The sequence below is a fragment of the Dendrobates tinctorius genome, unplaced genomic scaffold, assembly GCF_039654945.1.
Source record: "Dendrobates tinctorius isolate UK_male_01 unplaced genomic scaffold, ASM3965494v1 ptg000237l, whole genome shotgun sequence".
Classification (NCBI taxonomy): Eukaryota; Metazoa; Chordata; class Amphibia; order Anura; family Dendrobatidae; genus Dendrobates; species Dendrobates tinctorius.
Window position 1 is genome coordinate 88,505 of NW_027361904.1, and position 21,409 is coordinate 109,913.

The 21,409-nt window shown below is 46.2% G+C and overlaps 1 protein-coding gene across 1 annotated transcript in view; it reads right to left on the reverse strand.

Moving 5' to 3' along the window:
- Nucleotides 1-21,409, reverse strand: part of LOC141060409 (interleukin-31 receptor subunit alpha-like) — an 83,282-nt gene that overhangs the window by 37,324 nt on the left and 24,549 nt on the right. The window contains exons 5-8 of the mRNA XM_073556647.1: nt 10,056-10,340; nt 4,952-5,066; nt 4,723-4,880; nt 4,114-4,268 (exon numbers count right to left, since the gene is read on the reverse strand). Of these exons, the coding sequence (XP_073412748.1) occupies nt 4,114-4,268; nt 4,723-4,880; nt 4,952-5,066; nt 10,056-10,340 (713 nt within the window). The remainder of the gene's footprint in view (nt 1-4,113; nt 4,269-4,722; nt 4,881-4,951; nt 5,067-10,055; nt 10,341-21,409) is intronic.

Sequence of the window (21,409 nt, forward strand, 5' to 3'; positions counted from 1 at the left end):
GCGGGCAGCACACCAACACTGCACACAGATACAGGAATGTAGCCTTATTATGTATAGCACAGTCCCTTAGTATATACAGTGGGGCAAAAAAGTATTTAGTCAGTCAGCAATAGTGCAAGTTCCACCACTTAAAAAGATGAGAGGCGTCTGTAATTTACATCATAGGTAGACCTCAACTATGGGAGACAAACTGAGAAAAAAAAATCCAGAAAATCACATTGTCTGTTTTTTTTTCATTTTATTTGCATATTAAGGAGGAAAATAAGTATTTGGTCAGAAACAAGCAATCAAGATTTCTGGCTCTCACAGACCTGTAACTTCTTCTTTAAGAGTCTCCTCTTTCCTCCACTCATTACCTGTAGTAATGGCACCTGTTTAAACTTGTTATCAGTATAAAAAGACACCTGTGCACACCCTCAAACAGTCTGACTCCAAACTCCACTATGGTGAAGACCAAAGAGCTGTCAAAGGACACCAGAAACAAAATTGTAGCCCTGCACCAGGCTGGGAAGACTGAATCTGCAATAGCCAACCAGCTTGGAGTGAAGAAATCAACTGTGGGAGCAATAATTAGAAAATGGAAGACATACAAGACCACTGATAATCTCCCTCGATCTGGTGCTCCACGCAAAATCCCACCCCGTGGGGTCAGAATGATCACAAGAACGGTGAGCAAAAATCCCAGAACCACGCGGGGGGACCTAGTGAATGAACTGCAGAGAGCTGGGACCAATGTAAGAAGGCCTACCATAAGTAACACACTACGCCACCATGGACTCAGATCCTGCAGTGCCAGACGTGTCCCACTGCTTAAGCCTGTACATGTCCGGGCCCGTCTGAAGTTTGCTAGAGAGCATTTGGATGATCCAGAGGAGTTTTGGGAGAATGTCCTATGGTCTGATGAAACCAAACTGGAACTGTTTGGTAGAAACACAACTTGTCGTGTTTGGAGGAAAAAGAATACTGAGTTGCATCCATCAAACGCCATACCTACTGTAAAGCATGGTGGTGGAAACATCATGCTTTGGGGCTGTTTCTCTGCAAAGGGGCCAGGACGACTGATCCGGGTACATGAAAGAATGAATGGGGCCATGTATCGTGAGATTTTGAGTGCAAACCTCCTTCCATCAGCAAGGGCATTGAAGATGAAACATGGCTGGGTCTTTCAACATGACAATGATCCAAAGCACACCGCCAGGGCAACGAAGGAGTGGCTTCGTAAGAAGCATTTCAAGGTCCTGGAGTGGCCTAGCCAGTCTCCAGATCTCAACCCTATAGAAAACCTTTGGAGGGAGTTGAAAGTCCGTGTTGCCAAGCGAAAAGCCAAAAACATCACTGCTCTAGAGGAGATCTGCATGGAGGAATGGGCCAACATACCAACAACAGTGTGTGGCAACCTTGTGAAGACTTACAGAAAACGTTTGACCTCTGTCATTGCCAACAAAGGATATATCACAAAGTATTGAGATGAAATTTTGTTTCTGACCAAATACTTATTTTCCACCATAATATGCAAATAAAATGAAAAAAAAAAACAGACAATGTGATTTTCTGGATTTTTTTTTCTCAGTTTGTCTCCCATAGTTGAGGTCTACCTATGATGTAAATTACAGACGCCTCTCATCTTTTTAAGTGGTGGAACTTGCACTATTGCTGACTGACTAAATACTTTTTTGCCCCACTGTATATATATATATATATATATATATATATATATATACATTCCAAAGACTTACTGATAGGGAATTTAGATTGTGAGCCCCATTGGGGACAGCGATGCTAATGTGTGCCAACTGTAAAGCGCTGCGGAATATGTTAGCGCCATATAAATAAAGATTATTATTATATAGTGTATTCACTTATTATGTATAGCACAGTCCCTTAGTATAGAGTGTACTCACTTATTATATATAACACTGTCCTTAGTTACATAGTTTCCTCTTATTATGTATAACATCGTCCCTTATTACATACCATCCTCTCTAGCAGAATAGTGAGTGCAGCTCTGGAGTATAATACAGGATGTAACTCAGGATCAGTAATGTAATGTACAGTCATGGCCAAAAGTATTGACACCCCTGCAATTCTGTCAGATAATATTCAGTTTCTTCCTGAAAATGATTGCAAACACAAATTCTTTGGTATTATTATCTTCATTTAATTTGTCTTAAATGAAAAAACACAAAAGAGAATGAAGCAAAAAGCAAAACATTGATCATTTCACACAAAACTCCAAAAATAGGCCGGACAAAAGTATTGGCACCCTCAGCCTAATACTTGGTTGCACAACCTTTAGCCAAAATAACTGCGACAAACCGCTTCCGGTAACCATCAATGAGTTTCTTACAATGCTCTGCTGGAATTTTAGACCATTCTTCTTTGGCAAACTACTCCAGGTCCCTGATATTTGAAGGGTGCCTTCTCCAAACTGCCATTTTTAGATCTCTCCACAGGTGTTCTATGGGATTCAGGTCTGGACTCATTGCTGGCCACCTTAGAAGTCTCCAGTGCTTTCTCTCAAACCATTTTCTAGTGCTTTTTGAAGTGAGTTTTGGGTTATTGTCCTGCTGGAAGACCCATGACCTCTGAGGTAGACCCAGCTTTCTCACACTGGGCCCTAAATTATGCTGCAAAATTTGTTGGTAGTCTGCTGACTTCATAATGCCATGCACACGGTCAAGCAGTCCAGTGCCAGAGGCAGCAAAGCAACCCCAAAACATCAGGGAACCTCCGTTATGTTTGACTGTAGGGACCGTGTACTTTTCTTTGAATGCCTCTTTTTTCTCCTGTAAACTCTATTGTTGATGCTTTTGCCCTAAAAGCTCTACTTTTGTCTCATCTGACCAGAGAACATTCTTCCAAAATGTTTTAGGCTTTTTCAGGTAAGTTTTGGCAAACTCCAGCCTGGCTTTTTTATGTCTCGGGGTAAGAAGTGGAGTCTTCCTGGGTCTCCTACCATACAGTCCCTTTTCATTCAGATGCCGACGGATAGTACGGGTTGACACCGTTGTACCCTCGGACTGCAGGGCAGCTTGAACTTGTTTGGATGTTAGTGGAGGTTCTTTATCCAACATCCGCACAATCTTGCATTGAAATCTCTTGTCAATTTTTTCTTTTCTGGCCACATCTAGAGAGGTTAGCCACAGTGCCATGGGCTTTACACTTCTTGATGACACTGCGCACGGTAGACACAGGAACATTCAGGTCTTTGGAGATGGACTTGTAGCCTTGATATTGCTCATGCTTCCTCACAATTTGGTTTCTCAAGTCCTCAGACAGTTCTTTGGTCTTCTTTCTTTTCTCCATGCTCAATGTGGTACACACAAGGACACAGGACAGAGGTTGAGTCAACTTTAATCCATGTCAACTGGCTGCAAGTGTGATTTAGTTATTGCCAACACCTGTTAGGTGCCACAGGTAAGTTATAGGTGCTGTTAATTACACAAATTAGAGAAGCATCACATGATTTTTCGAACAGTGCCAATACTTTTGTCCACCCTCTTTGTTATGTTTGGTGTGGAATTATATCCAATTTGGCTTTAGGACAATTCTTTTTGTGTTTTTTCATTTAAGACAAATTAAATGAAGATAATAATAACAAAGAATTTGTGTTTGCAATCATTTTCAGGAAGAAACTGAGTATTATCTAACAGAATTGCAGGGGTGTCAATACTTTTGGCCACAACTGTATGTACACAGTGACTGCACCAGCAGAATAGTGAGTGCAGCTCTGGGGTATAATACAGGATGTAACTCAGGATCAGTAATGTAATGTATGTACACAGTGACTGCACCAGCAGAATAGTGAGTGCAGCTCTGGAGTATAATACAGGATGTAACTCAGGATCAGTAATGTAATGTATGTACACAGTGACTGCACCAGCAGAATAGTCAGTTTAGCTCTGGGGTATAATACAGGATGTAACTCAGGATCAGTAATGTAATGTATGTACACAGTGACTGCACCAGCAGAATAGTGAGTGCAGCTCTGGAGTATAATACAGGATGTAACTCAGGATCAGTACAGGGTTCAGTACATGGGTTTCAGAGGTGAGTGTACATCTTCTATTCCCTCTTTTGTACAGAATATCTATTAGTCTTTGTGATACTGACCCACTGATCATCCTGTAGCAGTTTGTACCGTAGGCTGCAGTTCACATCTAGCTCGTCAGGCGCCAGGTTCGGCCTTTTCCATGATATTATTAAGAACGATGGGTCTTTAGATGAATTTGATTTCAAAGACAGAATCTCAGGAGGATCCAGTTTCACTTAAATGTTATTAGATATGAAAGAAATAAATGTAACAAGTAACTGGAGATTAATAAAAAATAATAATAATAATAATAAAAATTGTAAAACACTGAACCCTAATATAATCAGCTTATTGATTCTGTTCCGTTCCTGTGATGTCAGGTTTTTCCCGTCCATTGATCATCACCAACCTTATGTATATGAGAAGAACCCCACCATTTCTAGATTTCTGACACTCAGATAACAAGGTTTTATATCTCTAATTCCTCATCACTTTGTGGCCAAGTTGAGCCATGAGGAGTCGTCAGCTGCTGGATTAGTTACTGGAGGTGAAAGGAGTCTCTGCCCAGTCAGAAGTCTCCTGCCTCCTACCAACTCATCCACTGAAACACAGAATGAGAATCTGCAGCCGCATCCCCCTCCTATCCCTTCCTAAATGTTCCTTCCCATAATCCAAATTCCGTAGATTACCTATCTGTGCAGCATTCACTGTGAATTGTCTTGTTGCTTTGCCCAGTCCATTCTGGACCCGCAGCTCCGCATGATATTCCCTTTCGAGCTGATCACCGGCGACGAGGAAGGAGCAGGAATTGGTGGTTGATGAACACTTCTTTTCGGAATCGTTACGCCTGATGATCATAAAGTGACTGAGGTCAGGGGGGTATCCGCAGAGATTTTAGCACAGAGTGGTAACACTTACACAGCTAGGTGGAAGGTTGTGGGGATTTTGGGGTCATTTCTGGGGATCCAGCTACACGTGATATTTTTTGGGTAGAAGTAAACACAGGAAACATTTTTGGGAGTGTCTGGTGGATCTGTAAGGAGAGAAAATAGTCAGACCTGACTCGCACTTTAATGTGCGTTCACACCAGGGGAATTATTTTACAATAAGTCGTTTTAAAACAAATGCGATCCTTTTCTGTGCCTGACTTAGACAGCAAAATGAATGCAGAGATAACTTTAAAACTTTTTCTGCCTTTAATGTCACCCATGATCTGTACAAATCCACTGAGAAAAAACTGATGTTAAATATATGGGGAAAATATTAACACTAAAATAATGTTGTTGCATAAGTGTGAACACCTTTTATATTTGGGTATGGGGTTGTGTTCAGAATTAGCCAATCACATGTAACCTCATGTTACATAGTAGTCAGTGCGTGGCCACTGTCAATCACAGCTCTTCCGATTAACACCAGGTTAAGTGTCGCTGTTCTAGGGGGATTTTCTTGGCAACTTCTTAGTTGTATTTTACAGCAGAAGCCATGGTCTGGTCTGTAAACAGCTGACAACACAGCAAAGGTATCTGAATGCTAAAAGTTATCAAGCAAGAGAAGACTACAAAAAAAAGTTTAAGGCATAAGATCTACGATGGACATTGTGAAGACATCATCAAGTGACATTACCTAGAACAGGACATCCCTCAGAAAGTGATAAGACAAGAAGAACATTAGTCCAGAAGGCTGCCTTAAGGCCAACAGCAGCTTTAAAGGCGCTGCAGGAATATCTAACAAGTACTGGTTATGTCCTGCTTGTGACAACAATCTCCTGTTTTCTTCATATGTCCGTTCTTAAGGGTTGGAAGGCAGGATGGAAAACTTTTCTTGCAAAAAAAACCCATCTAAGCCCAGCTATCTTCTGCAAAACCTACATCAAGTCTGCCAAAAGCATGTGGGAAAACATGTCATGATCAAAAGAGACCAAGGATGAACATTTTTGCTTTAATTCTAAAGTCAACAGTGGGCATCGCCAGAAGATCACCATCCCCACAATGAGGCATGGTGGAGGCAGCATTGTGCTTTGGGGCTGTTTTTCGGTAGCTGAAACTGGGGCTTTAGTCAAGGTGGAGAGAATTATGAATAGTTCTAAATATCTATCAATGGCTTAGCTCCCAAGCGTCCCGGATTCTGTGGGACAGTCCCGTTTTTGCTCCGACCACCCGCTGTCCCGCACTGCAGGGAGATAAGCCGCACGCACCTCCATCCTCACACTCCCAGAGACCGCCGCAGCCCCATACAGCCTGCCCTGCAGTGAGGTCGCTAGGCTGTGTTCTCTTCTGTGGCACAGGACCTGTGATGAGGTCACAGGAGGGAAGGAGTCAGGGGACACATGTTCAGGTGTCTCCATGTCTGCAGGACATTGCTGTGCTGGCTGTCATGGTGTTGGATGAGGGAACTTTGTGGGGTCAGGAGGGATTTACAGTGTGGATGTAGCAGAGCCGTGTGTGTACAAGGTGTTCGGAGTGGAGCCAAGTGTGTGCGAGATGTACTGAGCGGAGCCGTGTGTGTACGAGGTGTACTGAGCGGAGCCGTGTGTGTACAAAGTGTAAGGGGAAGAGCTGCGTGTGTACGGGGTGTACGGAGCGGAGCCGCGTGTGTACGGGGTGTACGGAGCGGAGCCGTGTTTGTACGGGGTGTACGGAGCGGAGCCGCATTTGTACGGGGTGTACGGAGCAGAGCCGCGTGTACGGAGTGGAGCCGCGTGTGAACGGTGTGTACTGAGCGGAGCCGTGTTTGTACGGGTGTACGGAGCGGAGCCGTGTGTGTATAAGGTGTATGGAGCGGAGCCGCATGTGTATGAGGTGTATGGTGCGGAGCCCTGTGTGTACAAAGTGTATGAAGCTGACCCGTGTGTTTACGGTACTGAGCAGAGCTGTTTGTGTACGGGATGTACGGAGTGGAGCCGCATGTTTATGGAGCGGAGCCGTGTGCGTACGGAGTGGAGCCGCGTGTGTACGGGGTGTATGGAGAGGAGCTGCATGTGTATGGGGGTGTACAGAGTGGAGCCACGTGTGTACGGGGAGTACAGAGCGGAGCTGTGTTTGTACGGGGTGTACAGAGCGGAGCCGCGTGTGGCGTGTGTACGAGATGTACGGAGCGAAGCCGTGTGTGTACGAGGTGTACAGAGCGGAGCCATGTGTGTACGAGGTGTATGATACGGAGCCCTGTGTGTACAAAGTGTACGGAGCTGAGCCGTGTGTTTACAGAGCTGAGCAGAGCTGTGTGTGTACGGGGTGTACGGAGTGGAGCCGCGTATGTATGGAGCGGAGCCGTGTGTGTACGGTGTGTATGGAGCGGAGCCGTGTGTGTACGGGGTGTACGGAGTGGAGCTGCGTGTGTATGGAGCGGAGTCGCGTGTGTACGAGGTGTACGGAGCGGAACTGCGTATGTACGAGGTGTATGGAGCAAAGCCACATGTGTACAAGGTTTACGGACTAAAGCCATTTGTGTACAAGGTGTAGAGAACGTGGCCACATGTGTACAAGTTGTACGGAGCAGAGCCGCATGTGTATGAGGCTTATGGAGTGGAGACATGTGTGTGCGCGAGGTGTTCGGAGCGGAGCCGTGTGTGAACGAGGCATACAAAGCTAAACCGTGTGTGTATGAGGTGTGCGGAGCGTGTATGCACAAGGTGTATGGTGGGGAGCATTCATACTTTCCCAACCATCCCAGATCCAGCAGGACAGTCCTGATTTTGAGTCTGCCCCACTGCCCCGGCCGGGAGGCTACTTTTCCCGCGGACTCAGGATTACATGGCGGAGCCCCGGGGAGCACTTTAAAATTCGCACGTGACATTCCACCGGAAGTGTCGTGCTGGAAGCTGACCGGAAATTAGGTAATTTCAGGAGGAGATTGTGACGGAACCATGGAGGCACTTCACGGAATGCTTCAGATCCATCACCGTGTCCTCCGACAGCGGGATTGCCTTGAAATCAGGGATGTTGGCTATGTGAACAGATCATGATATGTCCTGCACCAGGAGGCTCAGGTGGGCACTACAATGGGAGCAGGGCTGCTATAGTATCCTTATAGAATCTTTCTTTCTCTCTCTGTTTCTTTCTCTCTCTCTTCTTTCTTTCTTTCCCCTCTTCCTTTCTCTCTGTTTTCTTTTTTTCGCTCTGTTCTTTCTCTTTCCCCTCTTTTTCTCTCTCTAATCTTTCTTTCTCTTTCTCTCTCTGTTCTCTTTCTTTCTCTCTCCATTCTTTCTTTCCTCTCTTTCTCTCTGTCTCTTCTCTTTCTTTCTCTCTCTGTTCTTTCCCTTCTTTCTTTCTCTGTTCTTTATTTCTCCTCTCTCCCTCTCTGTTCTTTCTTTCCCCTCTTTATTTTTTCTCTCTCTGCTCCTTTTTCTGTCCACTCTTTCTTTCTCTCTCTGTTCATTTTCTTTCTTTCTTCTTTCTTTCTCTCTGTTCTTTCTTTCTCCCACTCTGTTCTTTCTTTCCCCTTTCTTTTTTTCTCTCTCTGTTCTTTTTTTCTGTCCCCTCTTTCTTTCTGTCCTTTCTCTCTCTCTGTTTCTTTCTTTCCCCTTTCTTTCTCTCTTTCTTTCTCTCTTTTCTTTCTTTCTTTCCCCTCTTTCTTTCTCTCTGTCCTTTCTCTCTGTTTCTTTCTTTCCCCTTTCTTTCTCTCTTTTCTTTCTTTCTTTCCCCTCTTTCTTTCTCTTTCTCTCTGTTCTTTCTTTCCCTCTGTTCTTTCTTTCTTTCTCTCTCTGTTCTCTCTCTGTTCGTTCTCGCTTTTCTTTCTTTCTCTTTCTTTCGCTCTCTGTTCTTTCTTTCCCCTCTTTCTTTGTCTCTCTCTCTCCCATTCTGTGCTTTCTTTCTTTCCCCTATTTCTTTTTTTCCTATCTCTGTTCTTTTTTTCAGTCACCTCTTTCTTTCTCTCTGTTCTTTCTCTCTCTGTTCTCTTTCTTTCTCTCTGTTCTCATTCCCTATTTGTTCTTTCTTTCTTCTCTTTCTTTTTCTCCCTCTGCTCTTTTTTCTGTCCCATCTTTCTGTCTCTCTGTTCTTTCTCTCTCCCTCTCTGTTTTTTTTTCTGTTCCCTCTTTCTCTCTGTTCTTTCTTTCTTTCTCGTTCTCTGTTCTTTCTTTCCCTCTCTATTCTTTCTTTCCCCTCTTCCTTTTTTTCTGTCTCTCTGCTCTTTTTTCTGTCCCCTCTTTCTTTCTCTCTGTTCTTTCTTTCCCCTCTTTCTTTTTTTCTCTCTCTCTGATCTTTTTTCTGTCCCCTCTTTCTTTCTCTCTCTCTGTTCTTTCCCCTCTTTATCGCTCCCTCTCTATTATTTCCCCTCTTTCCTTCTCTCTTTGTTCTTTCTTTCGCTCTGTTCTTTCATTCCCCTTTTTCTTTCTCTCTGTAATCTTTTTCTTTCTCTCTCTGTTCTTTCTTTCTCTCTGTTCTTCCTTTTTTTCTCTCTTTTCTTTCTTTCGCTCTTTGTTCTCTTTCTTTCCCCTCTTTCTTTCCCTCTCTGTTCTTTCTTTCTCTCTCTCTCTCTGTTCTTTCTTTTCTTCAGTACCAGTCAAGGTGCCAACAGCACCAGCCACTATGCCCGTAATGCCAGCCACTGTGCCCTCAGTACCAGTCAGTATGATCCGCAGTGCTAAATGGGTGCAGTTGGGGCGTGGACATGGGTGTGACTAGTTGTGAAATGGGTGTGGTTGGGTCATGGCCTAAAATTTGCTGCTGCACACTCCGCAGCCTTTGTCCCTCTTTCTTTTGTTCAAAAGTTGGGAGGTATGCAATGGTGCAATAAAACTTTCTGGCCTCTGCTAAAAAGCTGAAGATGAAAAGAAATGTCACCTCTCGGCACTACAATCAACCTCATTATTTTACTTCTTTATTTTTTTTCTACCAGTTAAAAAGATTTCAGTTTATTTCTCAATGGATTTGTACAGATTACGTGCAACATTAAAGGGGAAAAACTTCTGAAATGATTCTTCTTGGTAGGATTTTTTTCATGACAAAAAAAACCTGTAATTTATCAGGGCTGTGTAGACTTTTTTATTTTTTTTTATACAATATCCGGGTCGTAAAATACTTACATCCACTCGTTATGGTTTGTCTGTCCAGGATCTGCTCCCTGGGTGTCCGGATCCCACATGTCACCTCCACGCTGTCAACTGACAGGCTGGGAATGGTGATCGCGCTGACTGTCTCATTGACAATCCAACGGACCGGTCCTGGAGCCACGTCCGGGCTCAGCATCCAATACACATCGTCCATAAAACCGGAGGTGCTCAACTTACAGTGAAGAGTGACGTTAGACCCTTTCAGAACAAAATCCATTTTTGGAAATATTCTGGCACCTTGAATCGCTGCGTGAATATCTGCAAAATAAACACAAAAGTAGTGAAAAAGGAGCTAAGGATAAAGTCTACAAAGGGAACCTGACATCAAGATTTACCCCTAGAAGAGATTTGTCAGCCATCTAATACTCATGGATGCACTCTTCATGAAATATTCCGGTTCCAGTACGTCATTCTTCATACAAGTTTTTCAACTTTCCAATATTCTTTCTTTATCAATTCCTGGAAGTATTTAAGATCTCTGCTTGCTGCCACAAAACAGGGACGCAGCTCTACATCCACGTTCTTCATTAGTGGCTTACTTGACAGGTAAATAGGATTTTTGACCTCTTTATTCATGGCACTTGAAGTATATACCGTTGAATAGTGTAATTATTTTTACGAAAGGACCCTTTCTTGTACTATATGTACAATATGTACTACGAATGGTTTTGGTTATGTATCAGTGTAGTAGACTTGGTTCTGGTTTTATATCTATACACAACTAAGTTTGGTTCTGCTGTAATACTTATGTAGCAATACTATTATAGATTACCCCAGCAAACTACCAAAATTACGTAAATAACCATAATAGTTAGAATCATACTAATGATAAAGCTGTTCTACGCACACATGTATGAAAAAATCAGCAAGAAGAAAAAAGCGTATAATCAACATGCAAAAATATCATTTTATTCAAATTTTATAAAAAGACATAAAATCACATATACATAATACTAGATTTACAAGAAAGGTGCCAACAGTGCAAAGTAATGATCCCAAATGTACTACAAGAACGACACCAAAACTGGGCAGGTAGGGATTATATTATAACATTACATATTAAACATAGCAGCTTTAATAGAAAATAGTCCTATATTGTCCTGTATGTGTAAATCATCAAAACTGCGCTGCTAGATAAAAGGAGTCATATTCCAGGCTTCCAGTGATGGTGCCACTTCCCCAACGCACGTTTCGGCAGCATGCCTACATCAGGGGGAGTCCCGCCAAAACGCGCGTTGGGGAAGTGGCACCATCACTGGAAGCCTGGTAGGTCACTATGGACGTTTCTTTATATGACTCCATTTTTCCTGAAGGTTTCGTTTTTCCGTTTTTGTTGCTGTAAGATAAATTTTGTAATTAGGTAAAAGTTCAAACTGTCATAAACCAGACTGTTCTCATCAGGTGCAAGATAAGGGAGGCGGGGTGTAAAACTCTGAAGAATATGCCATTATACTACTTTCTATTTGGTCACGGACATATATGTAGTTTCCGGTTTTCTTGCAATATTATTGACTTACAAAGTGAAATGATGTTATTGGTAGTTGAGAACTTTGCATAATTAAGCAAAATGTTATAAAAGAAGTGACTAAAATAAAGGGGCTTAGTTATCTGCCTCGATCCTCCCGTACAGAGACCCCCGTCTCCATGTGGTCATTTGAGTTGCTAGCAACACTCTGTGGATTAATTTGGACATCACTGGCTCAAACGTGAAGGGTTAATTTAGCCCTCCCTAAATAGCTACCCCGACAGCTGGCCGCCCAACGTGGGGCCCCCGAACAGGGACGCCTCTGTCCCCAGAGGACAACAAGACAAAGGACCCTCGGAGTGGACACAGGTGCTGGAAAATTGGGACTGATCATCCCCCACAACAACCACGGTAAGTTGACAGTTATACTGTTCAGACTGACCGTTGGTGTGGTTTTCCTGTGCTTGTTGCTGCAAAGAGGACCTGAGGTTTGTCCCCGATGGTGGGGTGATTCATGGGTAGAATCATATAGAGGTGCAGTCCCGTTGGGGGCCCAGTGCTCGAACCGTACCTCATAAGGGATGGACACCCCGGATTGACCAGTGATTGTGACTCTCTTTATAGTCAAAATATCCTGAAGTCCTGATCATTGTTAGTAATCAGGCATGGTGAAGTGATCGAAGACTGGGTAGGATACGTAACTCAGGTATATATAGATAGATATATATATAACCAGAGGTGTCCGGAGGGATAGTCTGAGACGCCCTCCTCCTTTCACTGGGTACCGTGAATTTTGGGCAATCTGTCATGAACTCATTTTCTGCTCCACCAGTTGAGAGTTCCCCTTCCGTTCTCCCTCTGGTAGTAACAGGAGGTAGTGCTGTTGGTTTAAGTGGTAGTGATCTGCCACCTGATGAGGAAGATAACAATTGGATCTCTGGAGTATCAGACTGGATATAAGACAGCCGACGCCCTATCCGGGTGCTGGTGATTCAGTCTGCTTCTCAGGTCCTGGACTTCAGCTCTCTTCGAGTCTTCTCAAGTTAAGTTTGTTTTTTGCTAATGTTCACACTTGCGCTTGTTGGTCAATTTAGTTTTTTGTGTAATCAGCCTGCCCCTGCTGGGGCTATGCTGAAATTCCACTCCTATTAATCAGTATTTGCCAATCTGCTTTTTGTCCCTTATTAGATTGGCCTCTTTTTTGCTCTGTCTCAGAATATTTCAGAGTGCTGATATAGGTTTAGAAGTCTAGTGACTTCAGGGTTAATTTTGCTATCAGAAGTGTTGGACAATATTTTTGTAGGCTTTTTTTTGCAGATTGCAGACAGTGTCTTTCCTTTTCTGTCCTTTTTAGTTAGCCGGGCCCCATCGTTTGCTCAGCCTATTTTCCTGCCTTTGTTTGTATTTTCATCTTGTTTCACCGTCAATACATGTGGGGGGCTGTCTTTCCTTTGAGGTCTGCTCTGGGGCAGTTAGTTTTCCTCTTTTCCTGCTTTAGGCTTATGTAGTTCTCCGGTTGTGACGAGGCGTCTAGGACCAACGTAGGAACGCTCCACGACTGCTGCTAGTTGTGCGGTTAAGATCAGGGATCTGCAATCTGCATAGTTACCAACTTCTCTGGTTTTCTGAGACTTAGCCTGTTGTCTTTTTTTCTCCTCGGTTTCCCATTCATAACAGCAATCCCAGAGGGGGATTATTGACCCAGTGGAACAGAGACTGAAACGGCCGCCAGTACTGTGCACAACTAAAGTAAGGATATTTAGCTCTAAATGAGAGAATCCTTGGAAGGAAAAGAAGAATTTTGTGGTTTGGCACATGAATTGTGTGACGAAGGTGTTAGGAAGAACAGAGGAAGTGAATTCTGATTGTTTCTGTTACTGCTATGTTGAAGAAGGAAAAATTGTCTTATTATGGCAAGGATGGGATGTATTGTGATTCAAGAAAGTGACTGTGGTGTCAGAAAGTGATTAAAGAAGGAACTGAGATCGAGACTAATGTGTCAGGCAGGCAAATAGTTAAAAGTGATGATTTGAAAAAAGAGGTCTCCCTGCTAGATGATGATTGTACAAGGAGACCGAGAGTTGCAGCCCCCACCTTTCCTTTGTTAAACGCTACCTATTATCATCCACCGCTAGCCTCAGTCCCCGCTATGTCTAATATTGCTAGTGGTTATGAGTAGAGTTGAGCGAAACTGGTCGAAAAATTTCAAAAGTCGCCGACTTTTGGCAAAGTCGGGTTTCATGAAACGAAACCCGACCCTAGGATGAGTTCGGCCACGAGGTCGGCGACTTACGCGCCAAAGTCGTGTTTCAAAAGTTTGTTTTGCGCTCTTTTTCAGCCAATCAGGATCCACGGACACTGTGGGCAACGTGATGACATAGGCAGTGGTCACCACCATCTTTCAGAAGGGCATGCAAGTGATTGGCTTGCTTTGGTGGGCGTCACAGGGGTTATAAAAGGGCGTGCACGCCGACCGCCATCTTACTTCTGCCGATCTTAGCATAGGGAGAGGTTGCTGCTGCTGATTCCGTAGGGAGAGCGTTAGGCAGGGAAGAAGAAAAAAAAACTGCTTCTGCTGCTAGCGATTTTGCCTGTACAACACACCAGTCACTGTGTGTGCAGTGCAAGGGGAGGCTATATTGTGGTGGATCAGCGGTGTTGGTTGTTAGGCTGCCTTCTAAGGCTTCCTGACAGCTGCATTGCTGTTTACCCACTGCTCTGCAAACTGCTTTTTTAAAAGCAATCCCAATTTTTTTTTTTGTCCTGCTGAGGTACTGAGCGTGCATTTTTTCACACCATACAGCGGTGTACGCTCCTCACACAGTACCGTGTAACGGCTGTTATCACAGCCACAGTGAAGCTATCTGTGTGTCACTCTGTGAGAATAAGTCGAGGACATGTTCCGTTCTTACAGACCTGCACCTACTAGTTTTGTCTAGCTTTCAAACAGTTAAATATATTTGCTGTTTGGCAGGGCCGGACTGGGACTAAAATTCAGCCCTGGCATTTGAAGTTACACAGGCCCACTAGTCACATGGTGACTATATAATATCTTTGTACAGTTGTAGTTTACAAGAAGTGAGAGGAGATTAACATGACTATATAACATGTAGTCAGAGCTGTGCCCAGTATTTCAGCTCAGTCCTATTTATTGCTTTTAGGTACAGTACTCCTCCCAAATCTCTGTCCCCTTTTGTATGCATGATTACAGAATTCCTGGCAGAACTGCTCTCTATTGGGCAACCAGACCGCCTGGTCATAGCCGCCCCTATCATACCTCTCAACTTTTGAAGAAGGGAAAGACGGACAAAGACCGCGCCGCTGCAAATTTTGGCCACGCCCAACCACACCCATTTCACAACTAGTCACACCCATGTCCACACCTAATCACACCCATTTAGCACTGCTGATCACACTGACTGGTACTGAGGGCACAGTGGCTGGCATTATGGGCACACTGACTGGCACTAAGGAAGAGAGAAAACGGAGAGAGAGAGAAAAAAGAAAACAGAGAGCGAGAAAGAAAGGGGAAAGAAAGAACAGTAAGAGACAAAGAAAGAACAGTGATAGACAGAGAAAGAACAGAGAGAGAAAGAAAGAGGGGAAAGAAAGAAAGAACAGAGAGAGACAGAGAAAGAACAGAGAGAGAAAGAAAGAAGTAAAGAAAAGAAAGAACAGAGAGAAAGAGAGGAAAGAAAAAGAAAGAAAGAAAGAGGGGAAGAAAGAACAGAGAGAGAAAAAAGAAAGATTAGAGAGAGAAAGAAAGAACAGAGAGAGAATGAAAGAACAGAGAAAGAAAGAAAAAGAGAGAAAGAAATAAAGAAAGATTCTACAAAGATACTATAGCAGCCCGGCTCCCATTGTAGTGCCCACCTGAGCCTCCCGGTGCAGGACCTATCATGATCCGCTCACATGGCCGGCATCCCCGATTCCAAGGCGATCCTGCTGTCTGCGCTGTCGGAGGAGGACACGGTGATGGATCTGAAGCATTCCTGGTTCCGTCACAATCTCCTCAAGAAATTATCTCATTTCCGGTCAGCTTCCAGCACGTCACTTCCGGTGGAACGTCATGTGTGTGTTTTAAAATGCTCCTCGGGGCTCCGCCGTGTACTCCTGTGTCCGTGGGAAAAGCCCGCTTTGTATGCTTTGTACACACTTGGCTTCGCTCCGTACATCCCGTACACATATGGCTCCACTCCATACACACACGGTTCCAATCCGTCCACCTTGTACACGCGTGGCTCCTCTCCGTACACCTCGTACACGCGCGGCTCCGCTCCGTCCACCTCGTACACACGGCTCCGCTCCGTACACCTCATACACGCGCGGCTCCACCTCGTACACACACACGGCTCCGCTCCGTACACCTCGTACACACGGCTCCTCTCCGTACACCTCGTACACGCGGCTCTTCTCCGTACACCTCGTACACACGCGGCTCTTCTCCGTACACACGCGGCTCCTCTCCGTACACCTCGTACACACGGCTCCGCTCCGTACACGCGTGGCTCTGCTCCGTACACCTCGTACACGCGTGGCTCTGCTCCGTACACCTCGTACACACACGGCTCCGCTCCGTACACCTCGTACACACGGCTCCGCTCCGTACACCTCGTACACACACGGCTCCACTCCGTACACCTCGTACACACACGGCTCCGCTCCGTACACCTCGTACACACACGGCTCCGCTCCGTACACCTCGTACACACACGGCTCCGCTCCGTACACCTCGTACACACACGGCTCCGCTCCGTACACCTCGTACACACACGGCTCCTCTCCGTACACCTCGTACACACACGGCTCCTCTCCGTACACCTCGTACACACACGGCTCCTGTCTGTACACCTCGTACACACACGGCTCCGCTCCATACACCTCGTACACACACGGCTCTGCTCCGTACACCTCGTACACACGGCTCCGCTCCGTACACCTCGTACACACGGCTCCGCTCCGTACACCTCGTACACACGGCTCCGCTCTGTACACGCGTGGCTCCGCTCCGTACACCTCGTACACACGGCTCCGCTCCGTACACCTCGTACACACACGGCTCCGCTCCGTACACCTCGTACACACACGGCTCTGCTCCGTACATCTCATACACACACAGCTCTGCTACATCCACACTGTAAATCCTGACCCCACACATACTTACCTCAACCAGCACCATGACAACAGCAAAGCAGAGTCTTGCAGACGGTAGAGGCAAGGCTGAGCGCACAGGACCTGTGATGAGGTCACAGGAGGGGCGGAGTCAGGGGTGATATGATCGGGGGTCTGGACAAAGGCTCCTGATCATGTGACCCCCCTGACTCCTCCCCTCCCGTGACCTCATCACAGGTCCTGCGAACAGAGCGAGCAGGCAAGCGAGTGCGACGCTGTGAGTGGCTGCGAGGGTCTCATGCTACGGCGAGGATGGGGTGCATGGGGGGGCGTGGCGGCTTATCTCCCTGCAGTGCGGGAGGAACTTGAATCTATCACCGCCATGCCCGCAGAGGGCCGGCGGCAGGAGCAACAGTGGCCGCAGCAGCTGGCAAGCGGCCAGATGTTCGGGCGCTGCCGCCCGCGGCCCACGTGACAGCGGCCCAGCGGGAAATGCCCGGTTGGTTATATTGCCAATCCGGGCCTGCTGTTTGATCACATTCAAAACTATAGAGAGACAGCGTGTGTCAGTCCGTATACTTAAAAACACGGAGCTTGAAAATTTTACGTACACCGGACAGCCGTGTACGTGCACGCTCCTCTCAGTACCGTGTAACGGCTGTTATCACGGCCACAGTGAAGCTATCTGTGTGTCACTCTGTGAGAATAAGTCGAGGACATGTTCCGTTCTTACAGACCTGCACCTACTAGTTTTGTCTAGCTTTCAAACAGTTAAATATATTTGCTGTTTGATCACATTCAAAACTATAGGGAGACAGCGTGTGTCAGTCCGTATACTTAAAAAACACGGAGCTTGACAATTTTACGTACACCGGACAGCCGTGTACGTGCACGCTCCTCTCAGTACCGTGTAACGGCTGTTATCACGGCCACAGTGAAGCTATCTGTGTGTCACTGTGGAAGGATAAGTGGAGGACTTGTTCCATTCTTACAGACCTACACTCTAGGGAGATTCCTATTCTGCCCAATTCTACATACACCTTGTAGTTTGTGATACACTAGCCAATTTCTGCCTGTGACATAGCACTCTGATATTCAGTGGGCCTCACACAATCCAAAAGTGTCCAGTGTCCACTAGTGTGTGCAGAAATTCAAAATCTCTGTGATCCTGTAGTCACTTTTTTCACACCTGTGCCATCGAGCCTGTGACATAGCGCTCTGATATTCAGTGGGCCTCACACAATCCAAAAGTGTCCAGTGTCCACTAGTGTGTGCAGAAATTCAAAATCTCCCTTATCCTGTAGTCACTTTTTTCACACCTGTGCCATCGAGCCTGTGACATAGCGCTCTGATATTCAGTGGGCCTCACACAATCCATAAGTGTCCAGTGTCCACAAGTGTGTGCAGAAATTCAAAATCTCTGTGATCCTGTAGTCACTTTTTTCACACCTGTGCCATCGAGCCTGTGACATAGCGCTGTGATATTCAGTGGGCCTCACACAATCCAAAAGTGTCCAGTGTCCACTAGTGTGTGCAGAAATTCAAAATCTCCCTTATCCTGTAGTCACTTTTTTCACACCTGTGCCATCGAGCCTGTGACATAGCGCTCTGATATTCAGTGGGCCTCACACAATCCATAAGTGTCCAGTGTCCACAAGTGTGTGCAGAAATTCAAAATCTCCCCTGTCCTATAGACACCTTGTACCTTGTTTTACATTACTATATAGTTTGTTGGATTTTGTCTACATTTCTACAAAAAATGAGGAAGGCTGGTGGAAGAGGCCGTGGAATTGGGCAGGGGTTGGCAGCTGGTAATGATGGTGTTGGTGGTGGATCTGATGGTAGTGGCAAGAGCAAAATAGGACCGAATGCAGGAGGTGTTGAGCCTGCGTCATTGTCTGGCTCCATAAGGCTTCGAAGGCTTAGTTTTCTAGGAGTTGGCAAACCGCTTTTAAAGCCAGAGCATCAGGAAAAAGTTTTGTCTTACATTGCTGACTCAGCCTCCAGCTCTATCGCCTCCTCTTCTGAAGTTGTAAAAAGTAAAAGCACTGAGTCGTCATTGGAGGCTCATGTTCATGAACCACACCTTTCCTTGTGTCCTTCACCCCAACCAAGATTGAAGGATGACGCAGGCCATACTACTGATTACTCCATGGAGCTGTTTTCACATACCATGCCTGGATTATCAAGTGAAATGGTGAATTACCCAGGCCAAGATGAATCTGACATGGAGTGCACTGATGCACAGCCGCTGATAGATGATTCTGCTGGTACATTCACTCAGAGCACTACATTGTCCTCGCAGTGTACAGAGCCAGATTCTGACCCTGATGAGACTCAGGTGCCCCTTCCCGCACACTATACCACCATACACGGTGACACAGAGGAAGGTGCACATGACATTGAAGAGGAGGTGATGGATGACCCAGTTGTTGACCCAGATTGGCATCCATTGGGGGAAGAGGGTGCTGCTTCCAATAGCTAAGATGAGGAGCATCCACAGCAGACATCGACATCGCAACAGCTGTTATCTGGCAGGCCCGGAGCACTCCAAAGACAGGTTCCAAAAATCAAAAGAGTTGCTGGACAGCTTGTCCAGAGGGTCAAAAGATCACAGCGTGCTAGGCCGCAAAATGTCTGCCAAAGTAGGAAGAGTGCAGTGTGGCACTTTTTTGAACAAAATCCTCATGATCAGGCCAAGGTTATCTGCAAGAAGTGCGCAAAGACCTTTAGCCGAGGGAAAAATCTGAAAAATTTGAATACCAGTTGCATGCTTAGACATTTAACCACCATGCACTTGCAAGCGTGGACACAACACCAAACCTCAAGTGCCACATGTGCAACTGATCACAAAGAAGGTAGTCAGCAACGCTACATTGTTTCCCCCACTGTAAGCCCACCGGTTAGCACAGCAGCAAATGTTGAGGTGTCGTTGCAAGGCCACAGCAGTCAGGGAATCCCACTGTTATATCAACGAAATACTGAATCTAGGCCATCAGAAAGAACACCAACTCCATCACCATCATCAACCCTCTCTCAGTCCACCCTGTCCACCGCTACTTCCACCATATGCAGCTCTCAAGTCCAGCTCACCCTCCCAGACACTATGAGTAGGTCAAGAAAGTACTCAGTCTCTCATCCGCGTACACTGGGTTTGAACGCCCACATTGCCAAACTAATCTCGTTTGAGATGATGCCCTATCGGTTGGTGGAAAGCGCAGCTTTCCGCGAACTCATGGCCTATGCAGTACCACGCTATGACCTACCCAGTCGCCACTTCTTCTCTCGCAAAGCCATCCCAGCCCTCCACCATCATGTAAAAGACCGCATTGTCCATGCACTCAAGCAGTCAGTGAGTGGAAAGGTGCACCTCACAACTGATGCATGGTCCAGTCGGCATGGCCAGGGCCGTTACGTGTCCATCACTGCGCACTGGGTTAATGTGGTGGATGCAGGGTCCACAGGGGACAGCGGTGGTGGGATAGTGCTGCCTAGCCCACGGTATAGGAAACAGTTGGCTGTAGGCGTTCGACCCTCCTCCTCCTCCTACTCCTCCAGAAGCGAAAGCTCGTCCACAGAGCGCAGTCATACGAGCACTCCATCTGCAGCTGCCACTGTTGCACACGAGGAGTCATGGCTGGGCAGTGTACATCTTGAGGCAGGCAAGGTAGTTAGTGATAACGGCCGTAATTTTGTGGCAGCCATAGCCCTTTCAAAACTCAGCCACATACCTTGCTTGGCTCACACCTTGAACCTGGTGGTGCAGTGCTTCCTCAAAAATTATCCGGAGTTAACAGCCCTGCTCCAGAAGGTGCGAAGACTGTGCGCGCACATCCGCCGGTCGCCTGTACACTCCGTTCGTATGCAGAAGCTGCAGCGATTGCTCCACCTTCCCAACCACCGCCTCATTATCGACATTGCAACAAGGTGGAACTCCACCCTGCACATGGTGGAGCGGCTGTGCGAGCAGAGGCAGGCCATAATGCATTTGTGGGAGGATACACGGCCAGGCACTTTGAGAGCAGACATGGAGTTGACAGGTGTGCAGTGGTCGAAGCTGAAAGACCTCTGTAAAGTCCTTCAGTGTTTTGAGGAATGCACACGGCTGGTAAGCGCAGACGACGCCATCCTAAGCATGAGCATCCCACTTATGCGTCTGCTCATGCAAACTTTGACGCACCTTAAGGAGCAGGCGTCTGCAGCCAATGTTGACGAGGAGGGAATCCTTGATGACATTCAGCCATTGTCTGCTCAGGGACCTCTCCTGGACGAGGTGGCGGAAGAAGAGGAGGAGGAGGATGATGATGGGGATGATTACTTAGGGGAGGAGGATGCATCTCGTGGGGCAAGTGAAAATGTTGGCGTGGCAAGGTCTGGTACAGGGTTTGTGCGTGACTGGAGGGATGTGGATTTGCCAGAAAGTGCTCCTCCAACCAGCACTCGCAGTGCATCATTGACACCGGGAACATTGGCCCACATGTCAGATTATGCCTTGCAGATCCCAAAAAGGGACCCCCGCATTGCCAAAATGATGAACGATGACGACTACTGGTTGGCCAGCATCCTGGATCCACGCTATAAAGGCAAATTACAAAACATCATGCCACAGGAGAACCTTGACCTAATATTGGCTAATAAACAAGCAACTCTGGTAAATCGGTTGCTTGAGGCATTCCCAGCACACAGCAGTGGTGATGGTTCTCACACGAGCCGTACGGGCCGGGGGCAGCTTGGCAGAGGTGTTCATGGT